The sequence below is a fragment of the Salmo trutta genome, chromosome 1, assembly GCF_901001165.1.
Source record: "Salmo trutta chromosome 1, fSalTru1.1, whole genome shotgun sequence".
In the NCBI taxonomy this organism is placed as follows: Eukaryota; Metazoa; Chordata; class Actinopteri; order Salmoniformes; family Salmonidae; genus Salmo; species Salmo trutta.
The window spans coordinates 33,482,971-33,494,758 of NC_042957.1; the positions used below are offsets into that span (position 1 = coordinate 33,482,971).

Genomic DNA, 11,788 nt, shown 5'->3' on the forward strand with positions numbered 1-11,788 from the left:
AAAGTGTGAGTATTACATTTGTGGAGATGTTGGGGAAATTCGTTTACATGCACTAAGGGTGCATAGTGGTGTTCATTCATCTGCAAATCCAATCAATTTTCCACATTGATTCAACCACATCACATTTGTTTTTCTGGTGTAAATTATATGAAAACAACGTTGCTTCAACCAGTTTTTTCCCAGTGGGAACTTTCTTGCCCAGTGGGAACCTATGGAGACCCCACATATAAATGACTACCACAAAGCATTAAGTCAGAAAAGCAGGTAGGCGTTTTGTGGCCATAATGACACGGGGGGGTTTGGTGCATGCAAATAAAATATAAATTATATGTCATGTCATCGCAACTGTACCTTGAAGTTCTTCCAGACACAAACATATACATTTAAAATGCACTTGGCAGGTAAAATAGGAGATATTGTAGGTTACTTGCAGAATTTTACAACTGTTTGAAAATACTAAAGTTGTGTAACACAGCATCTGTACTGTAAAATGACGCAGCGATATTCTGGTGGACTACAGCAAGCTGTTGGATTAATCACAGGCTTGTAGAAACAGTCATTTATCAGGAACTGCATAACCGTAAATAAACCATAGCTGTAGTGGCTATTTATGGACACACCACATATCAGCAATTTTTTCCTTAGTTCTCATAATTTATGCGTTAAACACATGATTCAATTTGAGGAGAAAAAATTGTCATGGCCACCTTTACTGCATACTGGCAAAACAACAGAGCAATGCATCCGTTTGTTACCAACTTAACAAACAAATGAGGAAGCTTCTTTTTTTTAATCACATTTGACTTGTTAACAAACCCTTTATTAGCATAACGTTTATTATGCGCCACAATGATTGCCACAATCACTGCATTTAATTAACTGTCATTACGGTGTGTTCTGTTCCAGTTAATGTGCTGTTTAACTTGGAAGATATACCGTTGCCTCTGTTTTTCCCTCATGAACTGCGAGAGGAGTGCGGCAGGTTTCCATGGTTACGTCCCAAATGGCACCCTATTCCCTATATAGTGCATTACTTTTGACCGGAGCCCTATGGGTCCTGGTCAAAAGTAATGGACTATATAGGGAATACTATGCCATTTTCGACACACAGCCCAAGGCCCAGGCTGGGATGGAGGGCTAATATAATTCTCCCCATTAGAGGGAAATCAGGTTGGGGCTGATTATACAAGCTGCCCGGACAGATCCTGTATGTCAAAGGCTCAGTTAGGCTGGGAGAATGATGAGGTGCTTACTGATGCATTAGGAGGCTGGCACATTGGAATAAATAAAACTCTGCCTGCCAATGTAGGCCTCAGCTCCTCCCACACAGAGAGGCTGACTGATCAGACTAGAGACCGCATAGCACTCAGAGGGTGCGTCCTAAATGGAAACCTATTCCCCATATATACTGAATAAAAATATGAACGCAACATGTAAAGTGTTGGTCCCATGTTTCATGAGATGAAATAAAATATCCCAGAAATGTTCCATACGCACAAAAACCTTATTTCTATCAAACTTTGTGCACAAATTTGTTTACATCCTTTTTAGTGAGCATTTCTCATTTGCCAAGATAATCCATCCACCTGACAGGTGTGGCATACCAAGACGCTGATTAAACAGCATGATCATTACACAGGTGCACCTTGTGCTGGGGACAATAAAAGGCCGCTCTAAAATGTGCATTTTTGTCACACAACACAATGCCGCAAATTTCCACCAGAACTGTTGCCAGAGAATTGAATGTTAATTTCTCTACCATAAGCGGCCTCAAACATAATTTTAGAGAATTTGGCAGTACATTCAACCGGCCTCACTACCGCAGACCACGTGTAACCACGCCAGCCCAGGACCTCCACATCCAGCTTCTACACATGCGGGATGGTCTGAGACGAGCCACCCAGACAGTTGATGAAACTGTGGGTTTGCACAACTGAAGATTTTCTGCACAAACTGTCAGAAACCGTCTCAGGGAAGCTCATCTGCTTGCTCGTTGTCCTCAACAAGGTCTTGACCAGACTGCATTTCGGGTCGTAACCGACTTCAGTGGGCAAATGCTCACCTTCAATGGCCACTGGCATGCTGGAGAACTGTGCTCTTCATGGATGAGTCCCGGTTTCAGCTGTACCAGACAGATGGCTTCGTGTGGGCGAGCGGTTTGCTGATGTTACCATTGTGGACAGAGTGCCCGATGGTGGCGGTGGGGTTATGGTATGGGCAGGCATAAGCTACGGACAACAAGCACAATTGCATTTTATCGATGGCAATTTGAATGCACAGAGATACCGTGACAAGATCCTGAGGCCATTGTCGTGCCATTCATCCGCCGCCATCACCTCATGTTTCAGCATGATAATGCACGGCCCCATGTCACAAGGATCTGTACACAATTCCTGGAAGCTGAAAATGTCCCAGTCCTTCCATGGTGTCACGACTTCCGCCGAAGTCGGTCCCTCTCCTAGTTCGGGCGGCGTTCGGCGGTCGACGTCACCGGCCTTCTAGCAATCGCTGATCCACCTTTCATTTCCATTGGTTTTGTCTTGTCTTCTCTCACACCTGGTTTCAATTCCATCAATTACATGTTGTGTATTTAACCTTCTGTTCCCCCCATGTCCTTGTCCGGAATTGTTTCTTGTAGTGCTCGTGCACGTTATGCTGGTGGATACCGGGTTTTATTTGACCCATTCATTGATTGTTCTGTTTACGGTGGTTTTATGTTTATTAAACGACACCGTTGTAAATCAGTTTTCGCTCTCCTGCGCCTGACTCCTCTGCCACCAGTACGCACCCCGCTACACATGGCCTGCATACTCACCAGACATGTCACCCATTGAGCATGTTTGGGATGCTCTTGATCGACGTGTACGACAGTGTGTCCAGTTCCAGCCAATATCTGGTTTTCTGATCCACGCCCCTACTTTTTTTTAAAGGTATCTGTGACCAACAGATGCATATTTACATAATTAGGAACTAATGAATGTATTGCAATTGACTGATTTCCTTATATAAACTGTAACTCATTCAAATCTTTGAAATTGTTGCATGTTGCGTTTCTATTTTTGTCCAGTGTAGTTATGACCAGAAAACTAGTATACTTTGTAGGGAAAAGGGTGTCATTTGGGACACAGAAGAGAACCACTGGCTACAGATGGCAATGGGGAAATACATTTCATTCGTGAGTCTCTCTCTCAAATCAACATGATTGATTCTTATCCTGCAAGTCACCCTAATGACTGTGATCGCAACAGGACGTTTCCAGTTCATGAGAGCAGTTCATGAAGTGCACTCTACTGAAAATGGCATAAGGAAAAGTTCATTCCCTGGTGATAGGGCCTTGAATATCTCATTCCAAGTTCTATGTTGTGCTGTATGCTCATCTGAGCCCTGACAGGAACAAAATGTATGACATGATGTGAGACTCAGATGCCAATGTGTTTCGCTTGTGTCATCTGATTTGCAAAATGTATTGACCAAAATGATCACACTATATACAGTCAGTGTTTACTCATTCCTAGGAAATGATGTCGTTCATATGAAGGCTTAGCAGCTTTTTAAATATCACAAAAGCCTGTGTGAGTTGGATAAGGGATGAACAATATTAACATTGTAGATCATGTAGGTACAGTAGTTGTGCGTAGAGAGGGCTTAAAAACCTTAGCCTCCGTAGATGCTTTAGTGCAAAAAAGAGTGGCAGACTCTCTTCAGTAGTCCATGTGGAAGGACCACCAGAAGGCAGGCTGCTCACACGGACAGTAGCCCAGCCCGGCATGTGAGTCAAGGTGATCAGAGGCAATTAAGCACAGCTGACGGTACTAATGAGCTATTCTCTTTCCCCTACAAGAGAGAGGAGGGAACAGGCAGAGAGGGGAGAAAGAAAAGAGTGTTTGCTTCTACAAAGGAGAGGACGTGCCTTTCGGGAAGGGAGAAGAAGGGGACACACCACCTCTTGGGAATGGCCACCACGGATCCGGACGACCACCCGAAGGGAGCTCTCCACGGACGGATCATTAAGGCTGTGACACTCCCGTGATTTATGTTATAGTTTAAAGATACTCTCCTTATGTTCCTTGCCCTTGTAAAGAAGGAGATTTGTGTTTTCCTTGGGAGATCATCCTTGATAGTGTTGGAGTGTTTGAGAGGGAAAAAATACCTCAACAGAGAACTTTGGTCAATTAAGAAAACCTGCTCCTGAATCGTTTAGTCCACCTTTCCGTTTTAGAGCAACTTCAAAGTACTTGGTCCGCTCACATCTATGAAAAACCACATATGAGAGTAGCTTTTTTGTAGGTCCACCACAGTGGCGTTTAAGATGAGGGAGGACAATAGTTTTTTTATGAGCATGGCCTTATTTCTATTACAGGATATTGGATGACTGTCGTTCATATTCCATTCACCTAGTTCAAAATAACATTGATAGGTTCAGGCTACTGCAAATTTTCCCTAAACCCATCATGAGGTTGCCACAACCTAGCCTGTGAATTAAAGTTTACAACGTAGGTGCACACAGGTCCTCTCACCTTTTCCCTTGACTTGTGGACTTCAGTGCACAACACATCAGATGTCCGTGACCAGGCGAAAAAACCTTTCCAAGGCAAACCTTTATATCATAAACGCTACACACAGCCTATATCGTTGCCAAAATATTAGCTAAAGTAACATCATAATCACATAGCTAATAGAACTAACGCGTTAGTAAACCCGCTACAATCATGCAGCACCGTGTACAGCCAGTAAGCAGTTTAACAGTTACACCGGCAGGCACCCGGTGGCAATAATTTGTAAAAGCCAAAAAGCTTACCTTGACTGGGAAGAGTTCCGATGTTGGATATTCATAGCCTGCTAGCTAACATAGCATCCATCTATTTGAGCCGGGTGTTTGAGTAGGCTAAACTAGCTAGTTGCATTTTATAGCTAAGTAAGTAAAAGTTTATTTTTTTTGTACAAATTATAGCTAGTGCTCTCTCTCTCTTGCTCCTCCTTCATTTTTGAAGGAATGAATCTGTTCAAAACTGTTCAACTATTGTCTTTCTCTCGCTTTGAGTCAGCTCTCACCACATTTTATGCACTGCAGTGCTAGCTAGCTGTAGCTTATGCTTTTAGTACTAGATTCCTTCTCTGATCCTTTGATTGGGTGGACAACATGTCAGTTGTCCACCCAAGAGCTCTGATAGATCAAAGGAGGACCTCAGGAAGTTGTCATAATTACTGTGTATGTCCACGGAAGGGGGTGAGAACCATGAGCCTCCTAGGTTTTGTATTGAAGTCAATGTACCCACAGGAGGACGTAGCATAGCTGTCCTCCGGCTGCACCATGGTGCTACCCTAAAGACTGCTGTTGAGGCTTCTATGTACCTTCGTTGCAAAACAGTGTGTTTTAATCAATTATTTGGTGACATGAATATATTTTGTATAGTTTTATCCCAAAATAATAACTTTTTAAATGTTTCACTATTTTTAGGAAATTCACTGAGGAGGAAGGTCCTCCCCTTTCTCCTCTGAGGAGCCTCCATACTCCACTAAGGCTCTACCACAATGTCACGAAAGTGTTAATAAAAATGCTTAGTACTTACGTTATGTTTAGTTCAATAAAGTCAATAAAGTTTTGAATTCTGTCTCTTAAAAGTTTGACGAGTACACTGTCACCCCGGTCACCCCGATCCAGAACATCAGGTACTTCTCATTATATCTGTGTATATAATGAAAAAAGGAACACTAGTAAATGGGTCAAATGAAAAATTATAAACCAAGAGCAATTTTTTTATTTCAGCCTGTCACAGCTGGCCGAGCTGTCACCTGCCTCCCACAGCCTATTAAAACATCATTTAGAGCTGTGTTGACTGTAGAGAACATTGTGGACACTCACTACAGTCTCCTGGCCCAACCACATTAGTGATTAAACCTGCTGTCACAATACTGAGAGCCTCTCTCTCTCTCTATCTCCCTCTCTCTCTCATTGCTGAAGTGGCAGACAAGGTTGTCACGCTCTGGCGAGGCCACCTATGGATTCAATGTCCAATTCTGTTTTTGTTCTGTTTTTCATGTCTCCAACCGACCATTCAATTCATTCTTCCCCTTCGGCTGGCTTAAAATGCAGAGTAAAATATATAATTCCACGTGTAAGAGGTTGGTCCACTCAATGATGACAATGAAATAGAAATGTATCCATTCATTGTCTGTGCTTATAATCATGATTGAAGTCATACAGAGGGCCAGCCTTATAATTCACTGCAGTTAAATATTTTTTTGATTTCTAATTGGGCAGGCTGTTGAGATCACAGTGTTTCCTGAAGGAATTTCAACCCTTCTGAGACTCTGTTACAGTATTCCCTGTGCTCAGACCCATTTTAGATGTCTGCCCTTTGAGGTCAATATCTACAGAAATTGATCTTAAAGACAGACTGAAAAGACAGACTGAAAATGTGCTATCCCACCAGCAATGTCCTTTAATCAATAACAAGACTGTCTGAGAAGAAACAGATAATGTACCTGAAGAATGGCAAAACATGGCCTAAAGATGCAAATAGCCTAATGATAGTTTGGCATGCTGTGCTACTGAGGTCATTCACAGTGCTCCTATGGCCCAGTTCATGAACACACACTGACTAGGTTACAAAGCATGGTCATTTATATGCAGTGTGTTCCACTGTCTTTAAAAAACCCAACAGATCACTGGTGGGATTCACAATTAGCTTGTTTAATCCAAGATTTTCATTCGATAAAGATAGTAATGAACAATAGTTTACCAGATCAACCAAGATCAATTTCAAGAATATTGTAAATGTCGTTTTTCATTATGACAAATCAATGACAGTGAAATTATGTGAAAATGACTGTCTTATACAAAGCCTATCTGTAAGTGAACCTATTTGAGCCATAATGCACTGAACCTATAACAGTCGGCTATGTGCAGCTGTCGTTTTGTCCAAGTGCATGGGCTTTGGGGACTAAAATCCGTGTTTTTATTGTGTCTGCATTCTCCCTTGTTCTTGCACTTGACGGCACCAAAATCCCTGCACTTGGTTATAGAAATCTATGGATAGCGCGTTTCATAGCACGTGATGTGGCATTCTAAAGCGATGCTTCATAAATACGCACATAAAAAAAACTCAAGACATCGCAGCAACCAGAACTTTAGACCAGTGCGAAGGGCGCACATGAGAGCGCGGATGCCAAAGGAAATGCGCGCCCATCAAGAAACCTCATAAACCAATAAATAACCACTTAGATACTTATATAAATATATTTTCTATGCAATGTTAAATGTTTTTACCTTTCCTTGTTTTGATGATTAAATGTATATTTATTTAGTCAGGCACAGCGCGTCAAGGTTGGATTAATGATTGGAGACAGTTTGAGTGGAGGGAAGTCTACACCTGGACGAGCAATGTGAAGGTAAATACATGTTTTTGTTGTATTTCATTTACCTTTTTAATTTAATAGGGAATCATTTTCCCCCAAATTACAGCGTCATGTATAATTAAATGTATTGCGATTTATTAGGCTAAAATAAATTATTTAGACCAATGTGTCCTAATTCAGGACTCTCATTCATTTCACAGTACAAAAAACGCTATTATAGCCTACATGTGTATTGACATCAACACATTAACCTAAACGTTAACGAAGCCTATACAATGGCATTGAATAGTAGATCTATAATTCATTTGAAAAATAAAAGGTGAAACCCATTGAAAGAATAATAACCAATTTAGGGGACGCCTATAGTGGTGAAAGTGAAACTAACGTTTACAAAGTAGGGCATTTAGCCAATTAGTCTAATATTGTGAAATTGTAAATGCAGTTAAAAGTTAAGATAATGGATTTAGGACTCTTGAAATACATTTAGTAAAATATAAATCAATGCTATGAAGGCTTTATTCACTTTTAGATAACGGTATACCCCATCAGCTTCGGTATGACTGCACCTGTGTGCACCGTCCTATGGCGACTGCTAAGCATGAGAACGATAGCACAAAAGAACAGTAAAGGGGTATAACAGCAGCCGTGTTTAGTGATCTCATGTATTCAAACATGAACAAAATCGACTGTCTCCTGTTGCGCATGAGTTATCTGACAGGGGTGGAATTTTCTCTCTGTGTGACATGCAGGGCAATAGCTTATCCTTTGCTCATCCCTAATGGTTAGCATCTATCAACATTTTTTATTTTTTTTTAAAGAAGGCTGCCCTCAGGCTAATGATTATCATTAGATAATTATAATGTAATATCATTTCTAGAATGAGATATAGCAGGTTGTATTTAAAACACCCTGATGATTTTGCTCATTCAAGCAATGTGAGAAAAACCCAATCTAAGACATGGTTTAATTTTGGCCACGGAATATGTGATTCAATGCCATTCAATGCCAGTTAAACTGTCATAACAGAGCATCAAATAACATTAAGCTCAGACACCCATACATACCCCACACGATATGCCACCAGGGGTCTCTTCACAGTTACCCAAGTCCAAAAAAGAATTCACGGCAACGCACAGTATTATTCAGAGCCTTGATCGCATGGAACTCCCTTCCATCTCCAATTACTCAAGCAATAAGCAAAACTACCTTTACAAAACGATTAAACAACATCTCATGGAACGGCGGGGACTGTCAGGGGACATACACAGACACTCTTAACACACAGTTTTGTTGTTGTTGTATTGTTTGCATTATTATTTTCTTTATTGATTCATTTATTGTTTGTATATCGTGGTATTTTTTTATTTGTGTGACTGTCCTTGTCTATTAGTGCACCGGTGTTTTGTTACTTGTCATGTTTTGTGTTTTTTGTGGACCCCAGGAAGAATATCTGCTGCCTCTGCAAAAGCTAATGGGGATCCAAAGAACAAAAAGAAAAGCATAATTATGTCTGTCCACAAATATTTCTCTCATCATTTCATAGGTTAACCAGGAATCATCTTAAACCGCAGTGTTCACCTCTCAGGTCCAGTCATGAAGTCTGTGCTAGATGGCGTGGCTGACACCACCTTCCGGACTATAACCTCTGGACTGCAGTACCTGGGCTCCAACGATGCCAGCTATGATGACACCACTGTCAACGCTGACTTCACTAAGGGTGGATTGTCCGTCCAGAAGCCTCTCTCTGCTTTCCTCAGTAACTCTTTCCCAGACAAAGTGCCTGGAGATGAGGAACTCATCCTCAAAGGCATTCCGTTCTTCCCTACCAATGCCACAGACCTGTTTGGCAACCGGAGTGGCTTTGGAGATGAGGGAACCGGAATCCAGTGTGGGGAGAACTTCATGGACATGGAATGCTTCATGATCCTTACCCCTAGCCAGCAGCTGGCTGTGGCGGTGATGTCTCTCACCCTGGGCACCTTCACGGTGTTGGAGAACCTTATCGTGCTGTGTGTGATACTCCAATCCCGCACCCTGCGCTGCCGTCCCTCCTACCACTTCATAGGCAGCCTGGCTGTAGCCGACCTGCTGGGCAGCGTCATCTTCGTCTACAGCTTTCTGGACTTCCATGTGTTCCACAGAAAGGACAGCCCCAATGTGTTCCTCTTCAAGCTGGGTGGAGTCACCGCCTCATTCACAGCCTCTGTGGGAAGCTTGTTTCTCACTGCTATAGATCGCTACATCTCCATCCACAGGCCCCTGGCCTACAGGCGCATCGTCACGCGGACCAAGGCTGTCATCGCCTTCTGCGTGATGTGGACTATCTCCATTGTCTTCGCAGTGCTCCCTCTGCTGGGCTGGAACTGCAAGCAGCTCAACTCGGTCTGCTCAGACATCTTTCCGCTTATCGACGAGAAGTACCTGATGTTCTGGATCGGGGTGACCAGTGTGCTCGTCTTCTTCATCATCTACGCCTACATGTACATCCTGTGGAAGGCCCATCACCACGCCGTGCGCATGCTGAGCCGCACCTCCCAGAAGAGCCTGGTGGTATACTCGGCGGATGGGACTAAGTCGCAGACCATGCGCCCTGAGCAGACGCGCATGGACATCCGCCTGGCCAAGACACTGGTCCTCATCCTGGTGGTGCTGGTCATCTGCTGGGGCCCTGTGCTGGCCATCATGGTCTACGACCTGTTTTGGAAGATGGATGACGATATTAAGACAGTGTTTGCTTTCGCCAGCATGCTCTGTCTGCTCAACTCAACCGTCAATCCAATAATTTACGCCCTGAGGAGCAAGGACATGCGACACGCCTTCCTAAACTCATGCCAGGCGTGCCGGGGCAGTGCCCAGCAGCTGGACAATAGCCTGGAGTCTGACTGCCAGAACAGGCACATTGCTGCCAACAGGGCTGCAGAGAGCTGTGTGAAGACCACTGTGAAAATAGCCGAAGTGACCATGTCTGTCTCCACTGAGACATCTGCAGAAGCTGTCTAGCTGGTCATCATCATGTCACAGCGATATTGCGTCACGAGATGGGGATGGACCTTCCACAGGATGTAATGAATTACACACATAGCCAAATGCTTCAGCGGTTCATTACTTCATTGTTTTATGTTTATGAGGTGTGCCAGTATAGTGTTCCAGTGCCAAAGTGCCAAATAGATTTTTAAAGGTGATGAAGACAGTGGATGGGGACTGTTGGCCATAGACTTCATGGTGATCAAACTGTAGAAGGCTTAGCATATTTTTGTACTGTGAATTCAGGTTCTGAACCAATGATATATTCATTCATGGGATAATGGGCTAATTAAGTTTTTGATTAGAAGTATGTTTTAATATGTTATCAAGATGTCAATATGTGTTCCATAAAGAAGATAAATCTTTTAGGCTTTGAGAAGCCAGAACAGGCATTGGCTTTGTCCAGGCGTTATGTACAAATATACAGTGTGTCGTGAAGAGTTCCATTTTATTTACATAAGGGTCTAACTTTAATTTTAATTTACTTAAGACATGTATGATCCATAAAGCGACAGAGGAACCGTTGCCTTTGTATTTTCTTTTTATACCTGTCTGAGTTTGTTTATTTTTTTATACAGAAATAACTAACAGGAAATACAATCTGACCTGACTTTGTGTAGACAGCTCCATTGACTGTTTGAGTCATCTTTCATATAGAAGCTGGATGAATCTGGAAACCACAGTCTTCAATTTAATGAAATAAATGTGCCATTTCAAGCCATAATAAGCTAATCTGCTTTAAATACTTATGAGATGTGTTCACTAAGTCAAAAATATACAATGTAATAAGGTATTCTGCCTTTCATATCTTTGTCTCTACTCTTGGCTATAGTGGTATGTTTTCAATAAAAATGAATGTATACCAAACAATTGTACAGTGTTACATACAATACAGTTCCAAAAAGTGATTTAATTATGAGTCTGTCTTTAAAACCGTTTGTCAAAGCAACAATGTATTGTATGGCTAAAGCTTGAGCACAGGTCATGAAAATTGAAATCTGGTTGCAGTGTGCTGGCCGCACTAACATAATAATCATAGAACTACATGCAATGAATTGAATTCAGATTACTTTTAAGTGGATTTAATTGAATTCAGTACATTTGTGAATAACCTTACAACTTGATTACAAAAAAAATCGACCTTCTGTTCAACACCTCATGAAATTGTGTCAGTGTTACCATAAACATAACTTAGTACTGTTGATTAGGATTATTTTGATATTTGAGGAGATCACAAAAGCTACCCTAGAGTAGACATACAGCACAGCTTTTAGATAAACAAAACAAGAAGATAGCCTGTCTGTCAGTTTTTAGGTTGACTGCAGTTCATTCTTATCAAAAGCAAGCCTTTCATTCGTTAGCTGACAAAACATTAGAATGAGTCTCTTACCAGTGTTGATGAAAA

At 42.0% G+C, this 11,788-nt stretch overlaps 1 protein-coding gene across 2 annotated transcripts; it reads left to right on the forward strand.

Annotated features, from left to right (window-relative positions):
• Window positions 1-7,096: 7,096 nt before the first annotated feature.
• Window positions 7,097-11,250, forward strand: cnr1 (cannabinoid receptor 1). 2 transcript variants are annotated; one of them, XM_029754099.1, is made up of 2 exons: window positions 7,097-7,392; window positions 8,903-11,250. In XM_029754099.1, exon 2 carries the CDS (start codon window positions 8,953-8,955, stop codon window positions 10,357-10,359), a length of 1,407 nt encoding a protein of 468 aa, XP_029609959.1. In that variant the 5' UTR covers window positions 7,097-7,392; window positions 8,903-8,952; the 3' UTR covers window positions 10,360-11,250. The 2 variants fall into 2 exon arrangements, with proteins under 2 accessions (XP_029609959.1, XP_029609966.1); XM_029754106.1 differs by having other exon boundaries at window positions 8,945-11,250.
• Window positions 11,251-11,788: the final 538 nt, after the last annotated feature.

Bases quoted from the DNA above. Each gene is read 5' to 3' on its own strand.
- cnr1 (XM_029754099.1), top strand. From the start codon at position 8,953: ATGAAGTCTGTGCTAGATGGCGTGGCTGACACCACCTTCCGGACTATA.